The sequence below is a fragment of the Oryctolagus cuniculus genome, chromosome 13 (assembly GCF_964237555.1).
Source record: "Oryctolagus cuniculus chromosome 13, mOryCun1.1, whole genome shotgun sequence".
Lineage (NCBI taxonomy): Eukaryota > Metazoa > Chordata > Mammalia > Lagomorpha > Leporidae > Oryctolagus > Oryctolagus cuniculus.
The window spans coordinates 71,807,035-71,822,616 of record NC_091444.1 but is presented as its reverse complement, the minus strand read 5'-3'; the positions used below and the strand labels follow the sequence as shown (position 1 = coordinate 71,822,616).

The 15,582-nt window shown below is 44.0% G+C and overlaps 1 protein-coding gene and 1 long non-coding RNA gene across 53 annotated transcripts in view; one reads left to right on the top strand and one right to left on the bottom strand.

The window, feature by feature from the left end:
* LOC103350898 (uncharacterized) overlaps window positions 1-15,582 on the bottom strand; it is a 140,934-nt gene that overhangs the window by 24,880 nt on the left and 100,472 nt on the right. For 2 of the 3 annotated variants that reach the window (XR_011381576.1, XR_011381577.1), the window contains one exon: window positions 1-13,567. This exon is cut by the window's left edge and continues 24,880 nt beyond it. This is a non-coding gene — a long non-coding RNA (uncharacterized lncRNA). The other variant, XR_011381578.1, reaches the window with a different exon arrangement.
* The window catches only part of CELF2 (CUGBP Elav-like family member 2), a 931,997-nt gene that overhangs the window by 830,161 nt on the left and 86,254 nt on the right, over window positions 1-15,582 (top strand). For all 50 annotated transcript variants that reach the window (XM_051820872.2, XM_051820873.2, XM_070055758.1 and 47 more), the window contains one exon: window positions 6,930-6,978. In XM_051820872.2, coding sequence (XP_051676832.1) covers window positions 6,930-6,978 — 49 coding nt within the window. The remainder of the gene's footprint in view (window positions 1-6,929; window positions 6,979-15,582) is intronic.

The window sequence follows — 15,582 nt, the reverse complement described above, 5'->3', positions numbered from 1 at the left end:
GCTCCATCCTCCACACTAGGCCTGTGTTAACTTAGAATCTTCCCTTTCTGCATCACAGGACAGCCAGAGAGCTTTGGAGAAATCACACTAGACTTCGTCTGTAATGGGATCTCTAGAGAGACGATCAGTGAAGGTTGGTGCTCTGTGGCCGGCCTCATCCCTGCCACTGCCATGTGGTAACATCAGAATATTCGCAGTGACAGCTGTTGCCAGAGTGTGCTGCTCTCTGCACAGGCAGTTACCCCTACAGACTTGGAGGAATGGCTTCGCTCCAAAGTTGTATCCTCATTTTCATTTTCATGAGCCACAGCTGGGCTCTTCTGTGACAAATCGAAGGTCAACACATTCAGAAGTAAGGAGCATCAGATCCCATCAGAGGTCAGCCTTTCTGATGACTGGCATAGACAGCTCAGTTCCCTGTGTGTGTGTGTGTGTGTGTGTGTAGGCAGAAGAGGAGGAAGGAACTCAACGCCACTCATTCACTCAGAAGTGGGATGGAGGGGATGTCTTGTGTGCTACAACAGACAGCTTCCTGCCAGGATGGCCAGAACAGAGGCATGAGCCAGTGCTGGAGTCAGAGAGACAGCTGCATGCTGTCACTGGTGCATGATCTGCACTTCAGAGTAGAAAGGACAGGGCCTCACCTTTAAAGAGCTTCCCTCGACAAAAGCCCAATCAGACTCTGAGAAAACTGGCCCAGAGTACGCTGTGGGAACAGTGCTGTTTTCTGAGTGACTCAGCTCTCACTGTGCACATGATGGCAATACTTAATACACAGATGTAACAGAAATTAAACGACTAATCTCTAAGGAATGTGCTTACCTCCATTTCCACTTTCTCCTGGGAAACAGTCATCAAATTTCCCCTCTCATTATAGCTCATTTGTTTGTAAACAAATAGGACTAAATAGAGACCAAAAATTTAGCCAGTACCTTAATGTATAATTTTAGCCAAAATGTTCTATAGTAAGATGAAAAAGAGATACATGTGTAGTCAAAGAAATGGATCTCGAAACTTTTTTCCGTGGAAATTTAAACTTGAAGAAATAAGTAAACTTATTCCCATGAACAGATTCTTTCCAGAACTGTAGCTCTGGTCATTTCCCTGGCACAGGGGTGCTGCAGATAGAAACTGGTTTGAGGGAATCATGGAAACCCTGTTGTCTTTTCAGCTGCTGCACATACAGGTGAATTGAACACAGGTAATAGATTCATTCCTGTGTTGCATCATGACTCCAGAAAACCGCACTGTGCGTGTCAGAGGGTGATGTTGATAAATTTCTGAGGCTTATCAAACAGTACAGAAAGATCGTGAGAGTACAGATCACCGAATGTTTTTATTCAGACATAGCCAGTTCTCTATGATTGTAGTGATACAGCCTCAATTTAATTAACATGTCTGTTGGAGGATTCCTTGCAAAAATTCTTGAAGTTCATGTGCTCATGAGAAGAAGGAGTTCTCCTCTGAGGAACGAGCTTCAAGCCTGACTCTGAGAGTCCCTTAAACTGGCCAGACTAGTCAGATTGGAATAGTAACGTCACATTCTTTGGGCCTTCTCCCTGGTTTACTGCTGTCAGTGAGAACCTCCCAAGTGCGGGGCACAGCGTGGAGATATATCCCCCAGCCGCGTGTAACTCCAGCAGCAGATGTGGCCAGACTCCCTGGTCAAGCTGAAATATTGTAGAGGTACAACAGCTCTGATCCCAGTGATTGCATCTGTAGTCTTGAGAAAAGTGCTGACGTGGGTGATGATCTTTCTCTGCCAGTCCTAGTGCCAAGGTGATTTAATTCAGGGTTGAGTACATTTGCATTGGTTTCTTCTTTCTAGACTTTTTTTTTTTTTTTTTTTTTTTTTTGACAGGCAGAAAGGACAGGGAGAGAGAGACAGAGAGAAAGGTCTTCCTTTTACCGTTGGTTCACCCTCCAATGGCCGCTGCAGCCGGCGCACTGCACTGATCCGAAGGCAGGAGCCAGGTGCTTCTCCTGGTCTCCCATGGGGTGCAGGGCCCAAGTACTTGGGCCATCCTCCACTGCACTCCCTGGCCACAGCAGAGAGCTGGCCTGGAAGAGGGGCAACCGGGACAGAATCCGGCACCCCGACCGGGACTAGAACCCGGTGTGCCGGCGCTGCAAGGTGGAGGATTAGCCTAGTGAGCCACGGCGCTGGCCTCTAGACATTTTTTTCAGCCATAAATATTTTCCTCATTATTAGCCTTACTGTGTTTCAGGTATTTGGATGAATGATCTTTAACAACTGCCTTTGTTGGTTAGAATGTTTTATCATCCTTTAGTAACACTGCGCCCTCTTTGCTCCTACTCTGTGCCTTCAAGTCTGTCATCCTCTTCCCTGAAATATTCTTCATGTATCTCCTGGCTAACCTCAGCATTGCTTCAAGAGTAAACTTGAACATTGTTTCATCCGAGAGACCTTGTCCATTTGGTCCTTCCTTGGATTTTGTTGGACCCTCCTTTGAGTTCCCACACTGATTGTCTTAGCACAGTGTATTCCATACTCTGGTAGACAGCTGATGCACCTGTCTCTACTTTTGTCTGCAAGCTTCGCCGTGATGAGAACTCTTTCTCACCCTTGTGTTCCTGGCATTCACCATAGTGTCCAATAAAGCACAAACCAGTAAATAAATGCATAGTCCTAGCATCTTACTGAGTCACATCTTTGAAACCATGTCTGTTGTAGGGAAATAACTCCTTTACTGTAACTTGAGAATCTCAACTCGAATGCTCACTCTTCAGCAGGAACTTCCCTGCTCCACTCAAGAAGTCTTCCAGAGTTCTTGGAATCATGAAGTTTGGAGGAAACATGAGAACAAATCCTCCAGACCATGTTTTGTCTTCCTTGACATTTATATCTTGTGTGTGATCAGAAATTTGTGTCTCAGGTGAACTACTCATGATAATGAGCAATTCTTAGTCCAGTACTGATTGAACACCCTTATTTAAGAAGGTCACAGTGCTTTACATTATTTAAATTGTCTTCAGAACATACCTGAAGTAGGGTCACCACCCATTCAGAATTCATCAAATAGCCTGACAGTCCCAGCCTCTGAAGTTCATCCTCCACCCTCTCCTCCCTCTCACCCCCCGAGCCAAAGGAAGACCAAAACAAAGTTCAAGTCTGCAGTGGCCGTGGCTGCTTTATTACTGTTGCTATTACTTGCTCAAGCCTTCTGGGTAATCTTAGGTCAGAAACTGAGTGGCTGTAAGAAACCGAAGAGCGAAGTCTTAGTGTAATACTAGTCATAAAGCTACAGAGATAAAGTATTATGGGAGTTCAGAGGAAGGAAAGATTACTCTCACCTAGGGGGATATTGCAAATGCCTTTGAAGGAATGTTTGTCTAGCTGCTTCAGTGAGAGAAACCTGCAGTTCTTAATGGAAGACTCATATGTCCAAGTCCCGTGTTGGACATTTTCTGGAAAAGCAGTATGGGAGAGGGGAGTCATCACTGGAATAAAGAGTTGGGAGATTACATTTTTGATCCCCGTTGTGTCATTAGCCAGCTGTGTGTCCTTAGTGAAGTCACGTATTCCCTTTAGACCTATAAACTGAGAGCACTGGACTGTGTGATTCCTAGGGCCATTACAGCTTCAGGGTGCAATGATTCAGCCTTTGCCACTCCCAGACCTCCCCAAGTCCTGCACTGCCCTTCAGAGATGGAGCCGAAAACCCACAGCACTCTGTGCTCCTCTTTGGATGTTTGTCAACATTGTCTAAGTCTGTGTGTGTTAACCATCATGACACGTCGGAAGCTTCTGAGAACAAGGCTGCATTTTTTCAGTTTTTGTGTCCCATACATCATGCTGGTTCACTTGTCTCCTTTCTCCTTTGTCTTTAGCCTGTGAATCCTGTTTGTCTCTCTTCAGCATATTAGCCCATACAAATCTTTCCCAGCTTGAAAGAAAAGGTGCCTCCTCCTATCCTCCATCCCTGTCCTTTGTTGCTGTCCTCCATGGAGTTTCCTAACTTTTCACACTTCATTGTTAATCTTCTGGAAATTGTGGTTTACATTTGTCATGTCCACCATTATCCTTTCCATTAATCTTTCACTACCTATAGTCCAGCGTTCTGGCCTCTACCACTCATTGCCAAATCCACAAAGATACTCGGGCATTTTAATTGCAGCCTCTAGAAGCACTTGGCTGTGAGCCCTTCTATATTCTTGAAAGTGTCCGGTCGTGGTGCCTGTGCAGCCAGTTGCTCCAGCTTCTTTGCCTGCTTCTTTGACTGTCCTCTGTCCTCCGTAGAATCCTAGTTTCTGAAACTCTGCTTGGTTCTGTCGTTGGTTTTGACTCTTTTCACTTTGTTCTTCCCCTGACAGCTTCATCCAAGCCTGTGGCTTCCACCGTGACCCCCAGCCCTGGCTCCTTTCGCAAGCATCACATCCCCAGCTTCTCTCTACAGCTCACAGCCACATCAAGTTTAGTCTCGGTAGCCTCCCCTACAACTGTTTTCTCATGGTTTCCCTATCTGGGCAATGACCCCACAATCAACCTAGTTGTCAAGGTATGAATTTCTCCTTTCCCTCATCCCCAGGAATTTAGGACCTTCATTGATGTCACCTGGACTACTTAACTTTGATTCTTATTAATTTGGGAGAAAGAACAAACGAGCAATCTCATCTACTGGTTCACTCCTCAGATGCCTGCACTAGCTAGGGCTGGGCTAACTTGAAGCTGGGGAACTCAATCTGGGTCTCCCATATGAGCATTAGGGACCCAAACTACTTCAGCCACCACCTGTTGCCTCCTAACGTCTGCATTAGCAAGCACTGGTTCAGAGTGAAGCAGCTGGGACTCAAACCAGGGACTCAACATGGGATGCAGGCACCCAAACAGCATCTTAACCACAAGGCCAAATGCCTGCCCCTCACCTGGACTCTGCAATAGCCACTTAACTGTCCTCCTGCCTCCTCCATCTCTCCTAAAAGCTGTCCTCCATGCTGTAGCCAAAACTGAGTTTACTAGAATATCGATTCATTCCATCTTCATTGCCTTTGCAACTTCACTCACAAGACCCTCTAAGAACTGATGTTGACTATCTTTGAAGCTTTTTCTCGTGGTCTTCCCTGCTTCCATTTTTAACTCCTTGCAAGAAGAAACTGTACTCTCTCTCACCATTGTATCTTTATGTGGGATAACCCCACAGGCTTTATATTTCATTCTCCTCTTCCTCTGCTGTCAAGGTTGAAGACTACAGCCACGTGTTACCCTTTCTTGGAAACTTGCTTTCTTTGCCAAGCAGAATTAAATACCTGTGTCTCTGGACTTTTGTATATTTTGTCTGCCTGTCCCCTAGCACTTGGCTGTGTTGCCTGGCTAGCTGTTCCCTCGCCAGCCCAGGGGCACCTGAAAGGGAGGAATTCCTTCACTTAAGCTTTGTTCCCAGTCTTTAACCTGGAACCTGACACACTAGCTGTATCTTCCGTATTTACTGAAAATGTAGACAGATGCATGCTGTAAGAATATCTTATTCAAAGAGTCTGCCTGTCTGCTCCATTTGTTTTATTTTTTTTTGCTGTAGAATAGAGGCTGTGCATCCGAGATTTTCCAGTTTACCTCTGCCTGTTTTTTAAGGTATAAATTCCGCTCTTCTGAAAAGACTGATCTACTTGTAGTCTGTGCTCCACAAGTTGAATATATTAATGAATAAAGAAAGGATACTAGTAGACTCCACATCTAGAGGCCTAGATGCTGTGCATAAGATCATCTCACCTTTTAGGAGAAACCAATGGCTCTGAATTATTTAGGCTGTTTCTCTCATCGGTTCTTCCTCTTTGCTCCTCCTCTTGTGTTTTGAGGACCCTAGCAGGCATGAGGTGTACATAGGCTGCCTGATAATAATTTCCTATCATATAAGTGCCAGAGCTGAGTACATTCCCCTTTCATTTAAATTAGATAAAACCCAGAGCTGTGGCTTGCAAGTGATGGAAGTCCACTGGGGAAATTAAAGGTTCAGAGAGAACGGGACCCATTATAATAAAAGCATTTGCACAGCCACTGATTGCATCCACCCTGTGGCTTCTGTGTTCCTTGGGGTATGATGAAATATGAAGCAAGAGGGCCTTTGAAAGTAGTTTGAGGAATTTATTTTAATTGGAATTGGTAGCGTTCTGTGCTTGGAGTAAACTGGATCATGCACAGTGGTGCGATCAGCACCGTGTGAGGAACCGTGGAGCATCCAGGTCTGCTGTGATGCAGGACCTCGGCCCCCCTGCATCTGCACATGTACTGAACGTGATGAAAAAGTCGTTCTCCCTCCTACCCCACATCCGCTCACTCCTGTCTTCCTTACGTGCTATGGCTCTGCATTCCTATTCTGTGAAAAAACATTAGGCTCTGGCACCTGGATGGATCAACTACTAGACTTTCAAATTACTCAGAACCATGAGACATAAGAAGAATCCACATAGCAGACATGTTGAGTGGCCTGAAGAGAGACAAAGACAAACCCACATTTAAATTTGTGTTAATATAATAACAATAACCAAATGTTTTCAGCACATCCTTGACTCTGCTTATGATGCATTTTCTCTTAATTCTCACAACCCTGCTATGCAAGTGTTAGTTCTATCTCAGAAGTCTGAAGTTTGGAGAAGACACCCAAGGTCACAGGTAGCTGTAGTGAGTGGAGGAGCCAGAATTACCTGTCAGAGAGTGGCAGAATCGGATTTGAAACTCAAGTCTGACCCTGAAGCCAGACTTTCAAATATTGTGTTACCCTGCCTTGTGACTTACAAGGCTTAGATTTCTGTACATAAACTACAGGTATCCTTTTTAAGTTAATTAATCTTATCTGGGAGAAGTCTTACGTGGTCTTATAACAAAAAACACTCAAGTTGAATAGTGTCAGATTTCTGAGACTGTTTTTACAGTTGTTCAATCTGCCTTTACTTTCTCACTTTTTTATTTTTAGATGCATCATCCCATTCAGATGAAACCTGCAGATAGTGAAAAGTCAAACGGTAGGTGGTAACCAACTGTCTCTTTTAATAATGTGTGCTTCTTTACATTAAAAACTCAGATGGGGGAGGGAGGAGCCAGCCGCAGCTGCTTATTATCTGAAAGGCAGAGAGCTCTGCTCCAGGACCTTTCCACTGTGGTCAGCACGTCTGGAGAAATGCACGTCCCACTCCCCTGCCTCATTTCTGTGAGAAATGTTACAGGGAACAGTTTTCCGTGTCCCTGCATTTGGGACTTGCCCTCTATAGTGACCGTATAGCATGTGGCTGCCATCTCCTCCAGCAGAGCAACACAGGGACACCTGATGGGTGGGCAGAGGACATGAGCAGCAAAGGCGAAACTGGCCATTAACAATTAGGCTGTCATTTTCTTTTGCATTTCCCATTTGTTCCTCTTTGACTTGGAGGCTAGCCTGTCCTGTTGCACTGTTTTCTCAATTATACTGATGCATTTGCATCAGAATTCAGTCTCCTGATTAACGAAGTATACACTTGGTGCAAAAATATGCATTTGATGAGGTCCATGAAAGAACTGAGATTTTCCTCTCCAAGACACAAGAGGGTTGATAGCCTACATTTCTCTATCAAGTTTTTGCTTCCATTTCTGCAGACCTTCTTCCGTGCTCTGTTCTTTTAATTTACTGAAATGTATGTTAAAAGAATCGCCTACCTTCTTAGACTGCAGAGCTTCTTTGTCCCACAAGACTGACATAATCAGCACTGTTTCCTTCCAACAGGCAGTTTTGCACCTCATTAATTAGTAATCAGGGCAGAAGCCATGCACTTAGAGATCTACATATCTGCAAATGTAAATTATGATTGGGCTCCAAATCTCTCCACAAGGTTTTTTTTTTTTTTTGCTAATTGTAGTGCATCTTATTTTCTGGCTTCTCCACAGAGTAGAAAGTTTTTAAGAAAATTCCAAGTCATTGTGTCATGCTGCTAGTGCTTAGTGTATCAGAGCTTTCTTTCCTCTCTTGAGGAGTAGACACTGGTGCTTTACTCACTGTTTTCTCCTCAGTCCTATATGACTTTGTCACCAACATGGCCTGCCGCTGCATGGCTGTGAGTCCGTGCTCAGCTCTCTCCATTCCTTTGTTTGGCAGTTACTCTTTGATCACTGACTGTTCCCACCCAAGTGGGTAGGGGCTGCAGCTGCAGCAACAGATTTGAAAAAGACCATAAGAAACCATATCCCTGACTTCACGGAGCTTACATTCTGTCTACTGTATAAGTATATGATAATCTCTTTTTTTAAGGATTTATTTATTTATTTTGAAAGTCAGTTACACAGAGAGAAGGAGAGGCAGAAAGAGAGAGAGAGAGAGACAGGTCTTCCATCCACTGGTTCACTCTCCAGTTGGCCGCAACAGACGGAGCTGCGTCAGTCCAAAGCCAGGAGCCAGAAGCTTCCTCTTTCTCTCACATGGGTGCAGTGGCCCAAGGAGTTGGGCCATCCTCCACTGTCTCCTCAGGCTATAGCAGAGAGCTGGATCAGAAGTGGAGCTGCTCGGACTTCAACCACTACCCATACAGGATGCTGATGGTGGCATTACCTGCTATGCCACAGTGTTGGCCCCATATATAATAATCTCTTAAATACAGAATTTGAGTCTTCTCATTCATAAAATGAAAAAGAAAAATTGGCTGCTTCACATAGGTTAGTCTTCCCCGATGCTGACTCAAATAAGATGTTTATGACAGTCTTTGTTTTTTTTTTAAATATTTATTTATTATTTTATTTGAAAGAGTTACACAGAGAGAGGAGGAGAGGCAGAGAGAAAGAGAGGTCTTCTATCCATTGCTTCACTCCCCAATTGGCCACAACGGCCAGAGCTGTGCTGATCTGAAGCCAGGAGCTTCCCCTGGGGCCCAAACATCTGGGACATCTTCCATGGCTTTCCCAGGCGATAACAGAGAGCTGGATGGGAAGTGGAGCAACTGGGAATCAAACTGACACCCATATGGGATGCTGGCACTGTAGGCGGCAGCCTCACCTGCTACGCCACAGCGCCAGCCCCTATGACAGTCTTTGTAAGTGACAGAGCACTTCTGTAAAAAGTTGGTTTATTGTCATCACCCAGGAATCCCCCCTGGCTTTGGAGGGCTTTTGGTTGAGCCTGCCTATCTGTGTGAAAGACCAATTTCCTGTGCTGGTATCTAGAGCCCCTTTGAACCAGAGGTTCATGCTTGTAGTCTGCTCTGTTCCTCACGGTTGAGACAGAAAATGAATCTTGTGTTTGTGGAGTGAATTCTATCAGTGCAGTTCATCTCAGAACCTGTGGCCCCCAAGAACTGCTCTTTGTTCTTTCACCCATTAATTCTTTAAAAGTATGTCAGGGCAAGTGCCATGGAGTGGAAGTATGTGGCTAAGGGTTTGTCTTATATTTCTGAACCTTAGGTTGTAGTTAAGAAAATGTGGCATAGTAGAGAACTGAACTGAAAACGTGTGACCTGAGGTACCCAAATAGTTGAAGCATGAAAGGATTTCTTCTTTTGCATTTTCTGCAACATATATACATCCTGATATCAAGAATCCTTTCCACAGGCTTGCTGCCAGGAGTTCTCAGAGTGCTGAGTTGCTCTTGCTGTCCATTGTCTACCCTGGACCCTGAGGATAATGTTTCCTTTGACTCTAGGACCATAGCAACACAATGAAATTGCCATGGGTTCTCTCAATTTTTGCAAGATCTCAAAAGCCTAGGATAGGGCCCCACTATTACTAGACAAGAGAGTACCTAAAATTTGACGTTTTTAAGGAAGCATGAAGGATGAGCAGTTAAACACTATTTTGAAAAAACTAGATTTGACTCCTGACTCTGCACTTGTCAATCATTCCTTGAGCAAGTTACTTGGCAGCACTGAACCCCCACATCTTCAGCCGTGAGAAGGGCAACAGTAGGGTACCTGAGCTCCATTTGTAATGCCCATGTTAGAAAGTTGTGTGAGGATTACTAAGCTGCCTTCTGTAAAGAGCTTAGCACAACACCTGGCACATAGGAAACATCCAGTGTGCCAACTAAACAGCATAATTCCTCTAACCGGGGCATCCATTTTGGTGCGGTCCAAGTAAGGGAGGTGAATACGTCCTGCCTTGGGCTCTTCTTGCCAAAGCAGAAGTCTGCCAATAGCAATGAAAATGCCCAGGCCTCCTTGTTGAGCAAGTTCCTCCTTTGCTTTTTAGACTTGACGTTCATTTTCAGAATTTCCTGTCTGGAAACTCCCCCCCCCCCCAAAAAAAAAAATACAGATGAACTGGAAACTACTTTTGAAAGGCTCTTCTTTACAGAGTTCAAGTGGAACCTCACCTCGCATAGATGTGAACAGGTTTCAAGGTTCTCTTTGGAACTGATTTAGGAATCAGAAGACGTGTATGGCCGGCGCCGCAGCTCACTAGGCTAATCCTCCGCCTGTGGCACCGGCACCCTGGGTTCTAGTCCCAGTTGGGGCACCAGATTCTGTCCCGATTGCTCCTCTTCCAGGCCATCTCTCTGCTGTGGCCTGGGAAGGCAGTGGAGGATGGCCCAAGTGCTTGGGCTCTGCACCCGCATGGGAGACCAGGAGGAGACACCTGGCTCCTGGCTTCGGATCAGCACAGTGCGCCGGCTGTAGCAGCCATTTGGGGGGTGAACCAACAGAAGGAAGACCTTTCTCTCTGTCTGTTTCTCTTTCTCACTGTCTAACTCTGCCTGTCAAAAAAAAAAAAAAAAAAAGTATGATTTTCCCAAAGCAAGTGATAAAAGCTGCAACCTTTTTTTCTGATTTCACATGGCATTTTTGACAGGTAAGCATAGTTTCAGAAGCTCAAAGAGCACCAAGATTTCTTTGGCTCAGATGCTCTAAATAGCTCCTGTAGTTGTGAAAGAAGTATAACGAGCTCTAATTGCACTTTTATTGAGTTTGCTGACATTTATGGATAGCACAAAGGACTCATCACAATTAGACAGTCACTGTCTTCGCTATCAGTGTGTTCTGATTTGTAAAACTTTGATTTTTGCTGAGCAAGGAAGGGCTATTCATCATAGATTAATTAGTGATGGACAGTGAATTCCAGAACAGCAATCACCCTTTGAAGCTTTGGTCGGTGTAGAGTCTGATAGTGGGAACTCTGTAGTGAGCCCAGAAATGTTATATTGCACTTAGATGAGCCCTGCACCTCTGGATTTTACTGAACCAGCTTCCTAAATCTCCAAGGCTTCCTTGGCCATAGGCTTTGATTTAAACTGGGACCTCTACCCATTTATGCAAATTCAGTAGTATTTTATTTTCTTTCCACTTGTGCTATGCTGGGTATCCAAAAGGGGAGAAAAAACACCCACTCTGAGTAAGCAATAAAAAATGCTCTTACTTAAGGAAGAGCACGCTTGATATAAAGACCCAACTTAAAACAGAACCAAACTCCAGTTTCTTTGTTTCCTTTGTTACTGTTTTCATTGTGCAAAGTTGAGTGATAGTATAGGAATGTCATTTGAAGAAGTCTGGATTTGGGGTACTTGCATAAGCCAGCACGAACATGGTTACTGTCTTTCATGCTATATTCCATGTATGCGCTATCCAGGTTTTAATCCTCTGTTTGTAGTGGTAAAAGGTACCAGCTGTGCAAGACGGAAAATTAAAAGCAGTTACCAAAGCTGGTCTAGCAGTGAGTGATAAGGAAAGCATATAGGCTGCCTTTGGTTTTGTGTTTGGATCTCAGTGGCTAAAGCCAGTATTGACTGTTACATCGTGCTTCTTGCTGCAAGCAGGATTGTTTTACTCTGTAGACAGAATATAAAATCCATTTTGCCTTAACCCTCCAACCTCTCAGCTTGTTGGTGGTCCTTAAATCCTAGAATCCAGAAATGCTCTTTAAGCCCACTGCCTCTTTCCCAAGTCCTCCAAAACCTCCATTATCCATGTATCAAGTACAGAGCTAGCCAGTCAAGATCACTAAGTATTGTTGGACTCAGGTGAAGACCTGCAAAACCTCCATTAAACATAGGAATCACTGGGTGTGTCCATCCAGTCTCTGTCTGACTTATGGAAGATGAAGAAGTAATTTTGAAATTCAAAGTGGAGAGACTCACAGCATTGGAGGCAGTAATTAAATGCCATATGTTAGCACTAGCACATTGAAAAGTTGTTAATTAATTCAGGCAGCCCTGAATCCAGGTGTGACTTTGACAGATTGTACACCAGGGTGTTACCACAGACTCACAATTAGAGTTCTTTTTTAAAGGAAGTTTCTGTTCCCCAAACTTAAAAAAGTCACCCTTGATACTTAATAGTATTAACCCTTTCTCATTATACTGTAAATGGCCACTAGTGTGGAAACCTGTTCAGTTCCATTGCTAGTGAGGGAGACCTCAGCAGTGTGGCACTTAAGATATGAGAGTATTTTCCCCCCTTTCATCCACTGGCTGTCCTGGAGGAAAGTGACTTCCTCAAGAGGGCAGGACCTTACATTTTACTTCTTTTTTTAATTTATTTTAATTCTTGTGAAGTACCCAGCAGAATACAGTGAACATAAGTTTATTTAGGCAGTTTATCTACTTATGGACTGAGAGAAGAAGTGATATACAGCCTTTGAATATTTGGGGGAAAAATTCTTCAGTTTTGGGGGAAAAGAAATTCAAGGTAATTATGTTACTTAAAATGTTTACAAAGCTGTAGGGATTCATAAAATGGGAATCCTGGGAATAATCTTGTGAATTTAAAGTTTTCACTGGCAGACTCAAGGGAGAGAAAGGTGGCTATCATCTTCATTTTGTCATTAAAGGAAGTATGGTCCAACTGTTAGAACCACAGAAGATTGCTACTGTCCAGCTTGCTTTATGCATGTGAGTACATGCAAGCCCACACACACAGGGAAGTAAATCAACATTTTGAATAGCATATGGATGATGTGGGTTTCCATTTTTTTCTTAGTTAATACTTGTTATTTTTAAAAGAGAAAGTTCTATTCCTTCCTTCTGCCTGGCCAAATTGACCTTAAGTGACGGGTAAGCAGTCAGGATCTCTTCGTAAGCGGTTTCCATGCACTTGATATTCATCTCAGAAAAAATTTTTAGCTTTATTCAAAAGCTGCATGTTTAATTTACTGCTGCATCAGGCTGGAGCTCAAAGCCTGCCAATTATTTTAGCTAACCACCCTGATTACAGGTTTACCAGGGAAACCGAGGACCACGTGGGGATCTTTTAATTTGTTTTTGTTTAAAAGAACTAGAATCAAATTCTAAACAACAGGAAAATTTTTACTCTCAAAGATGTGACAGCCAAAGTTCCTGAGATAGGCATCCCAGAGATGGGAGGGAACGAGGAAGAAATGCAACTAGAAGTTTCCTCCTCCCTACCCTGTGCCATTCCAGTCACTTCTGCCCCTTTCCCTTTTGCTGTTCACGGGAATGCTGCAGTCCCACAGGGCCTGCCAGACCCAGATCCTCATGTGTGAAGGAGTCCAGGCCTCCCAGGGAGCCTGCAGGGATCCTAATGTTGGAGGACTATCACGTTTCAGCACAGGGGGTTGGCCTTGCCAGGGCGTCTGGTGCTTCTACAGTTCAGATGCTGGGCCAGCACTACCAGGTCTTCACTGCTTCACAGGTGATCACTTACTCTGAAGGGAGGAAAAAGACTTTAGTTGAAGTTTTCTCAGCTGTGTAAAGAAGGTCAGGTCCTCAACAGCCTCGCTGCTAGCAGTTAGAACCTCTGGTGCTTGTCACCCTTACCTAGTTTAAGGCTCAAGACACATTGACCTGTCCTGACACAGCGAGCCCTTCTGTGCAGATAAGCAGAAAACAGTGTCTGTTGGACTCAAGCAAGGTTGCTTTCCTCCATCTACCCCAAACAGGGTCCCCCTTGTACTTGACTGCTTAGTACTTTATCCCCCCATGTCACTACAGCCTACCCAGTCTCTACCTGTGCTTCCTCAAGTCCAGCTCAAATGCTCCCTGCTCCAGCAAACCTTTCTCAAACACTTTGGTGCACAATTCATAGTCTACAAGCACTGTGGCTCTGTAGTGTTCATCACGTATTCCATGGGGCCCTGGAGTTTCTCTGAGTTGTCTTAGAAGCTGTTAGAGTGTAGGTGGAGGGGATTCTGTGTACCACTTCAACAGCCATCCCAAGTGCTTAGGTGGGCTACAGCATATCACTGGGCCACCGTCTCTCCATTGCTTAGGAAAGAGAAAAGGAAAAAGAATTGAGTTGAAACCTTTGTTTAATGGATGACAAAACTGAGGTCCTAGACATCGAGGTCACACATCAGATTACTGTGGCAGCACTAGAACTAGAACTTGGGTCCCTTCATCATAACCATTGCTTTCCCCTTTGAACCTCATCTGCTTCCTCAGAACTTGTATAAAACATGTCAGAGTGAAAAGCTGGGTTTGGGACTGGGATAGCAGGCTGTGGTCTAGGATAGATCCCATAGAAGTGGACTTCAGAAACTTCATGGAAAATTGAAAACGTATTTATTTTGGTATAAAAAATTTTGAAGTCCTTGTGTTGCTGTTTCCTACTGTGTATTTTTCATGACTCTCTTGAATCTCCCTGGTGTACATGGGTTTCAAGATGCTTTTTTTACATCATAATAACTTGTTTCAGTTCCATTTTCTAGGAGGTACCCTGGTTTTTGCTGAATGGCCCTAGGCAAGTCCTTGCCAGGCTTCAGGGACACTTTTTAGGGATAGACAAAGCATTTCTCAAATCTCTGGCTTCCACTTTGGAATTCTATGACAAGGGGCCTTTAACTTAGGTTCCAGAAGCAACTGGCCCCACAATTGAACACAGATTCAAAACAAAGGTTTAACACACAAATGACTTAGGACTCTGTAGTCTCTTGTGCTACCCCCCCCCCCAACTTTTATTTAATTCTAAGAAATTGATGGAAAGGAAATCATGGAAAATAAGTGGAATTTCTCTTCATGGGTATCTCTGGCATCCTAAAAAAGAGGCTCCAAAAACTGTCCTAAGGTTGTATTTCAGGCTAAATGTAGGTCACATATCCTGAGCACAAATATGGAGGTTTTGAAGAAAGTCTATGAGATCATCTGAGATAAAATTTGCCTTATCTCTCCTCCTATCAGTTCAAGGTTATAAATTGTACATCATCCTGATCCCAAAAGCGCATTTCTGTGCATCAGGAATCTTAATTGCTGGATCAGTACTGTTCCCTCTGTGTTCTTCTTTTGTCAAGGGGTTCACCCCAAGGGTAGAGAGCGTCTGAGGTGAAGCTGCAGTGGCAGCAGCCCCGCGCTCTTTGCTAGGTTGAGCTTCCTCTTTAGGTAAAGGAAGCCTGGCTGATTAGAACCAAGTGTGCAGGCTCACTGGAGCTGTATAGCCAGTGCTGTGGGAGTGAACTGCTTTACAGGCTCTCGAGATATGAGACTGTCTCTGATCCCTAGTTACTGTTAGCTGAGTTAGCGGGGACACGGCTATTTGAAACAGAGGGAGAAAAGTGTTCTTTTCCCTTGATTGCTTTGTGAAAAGTTTCATTTACTACATTAAAGTACTTCAAAAAGTTTGTAGAAAATGGAATTAAGGATGTTTATTGTGGTGCAAAAAATTTTCAAATCCATGTAGACAAGTGACATTCAAAGTAGTTCATGGAAAATGCATGTTATGAAAAAG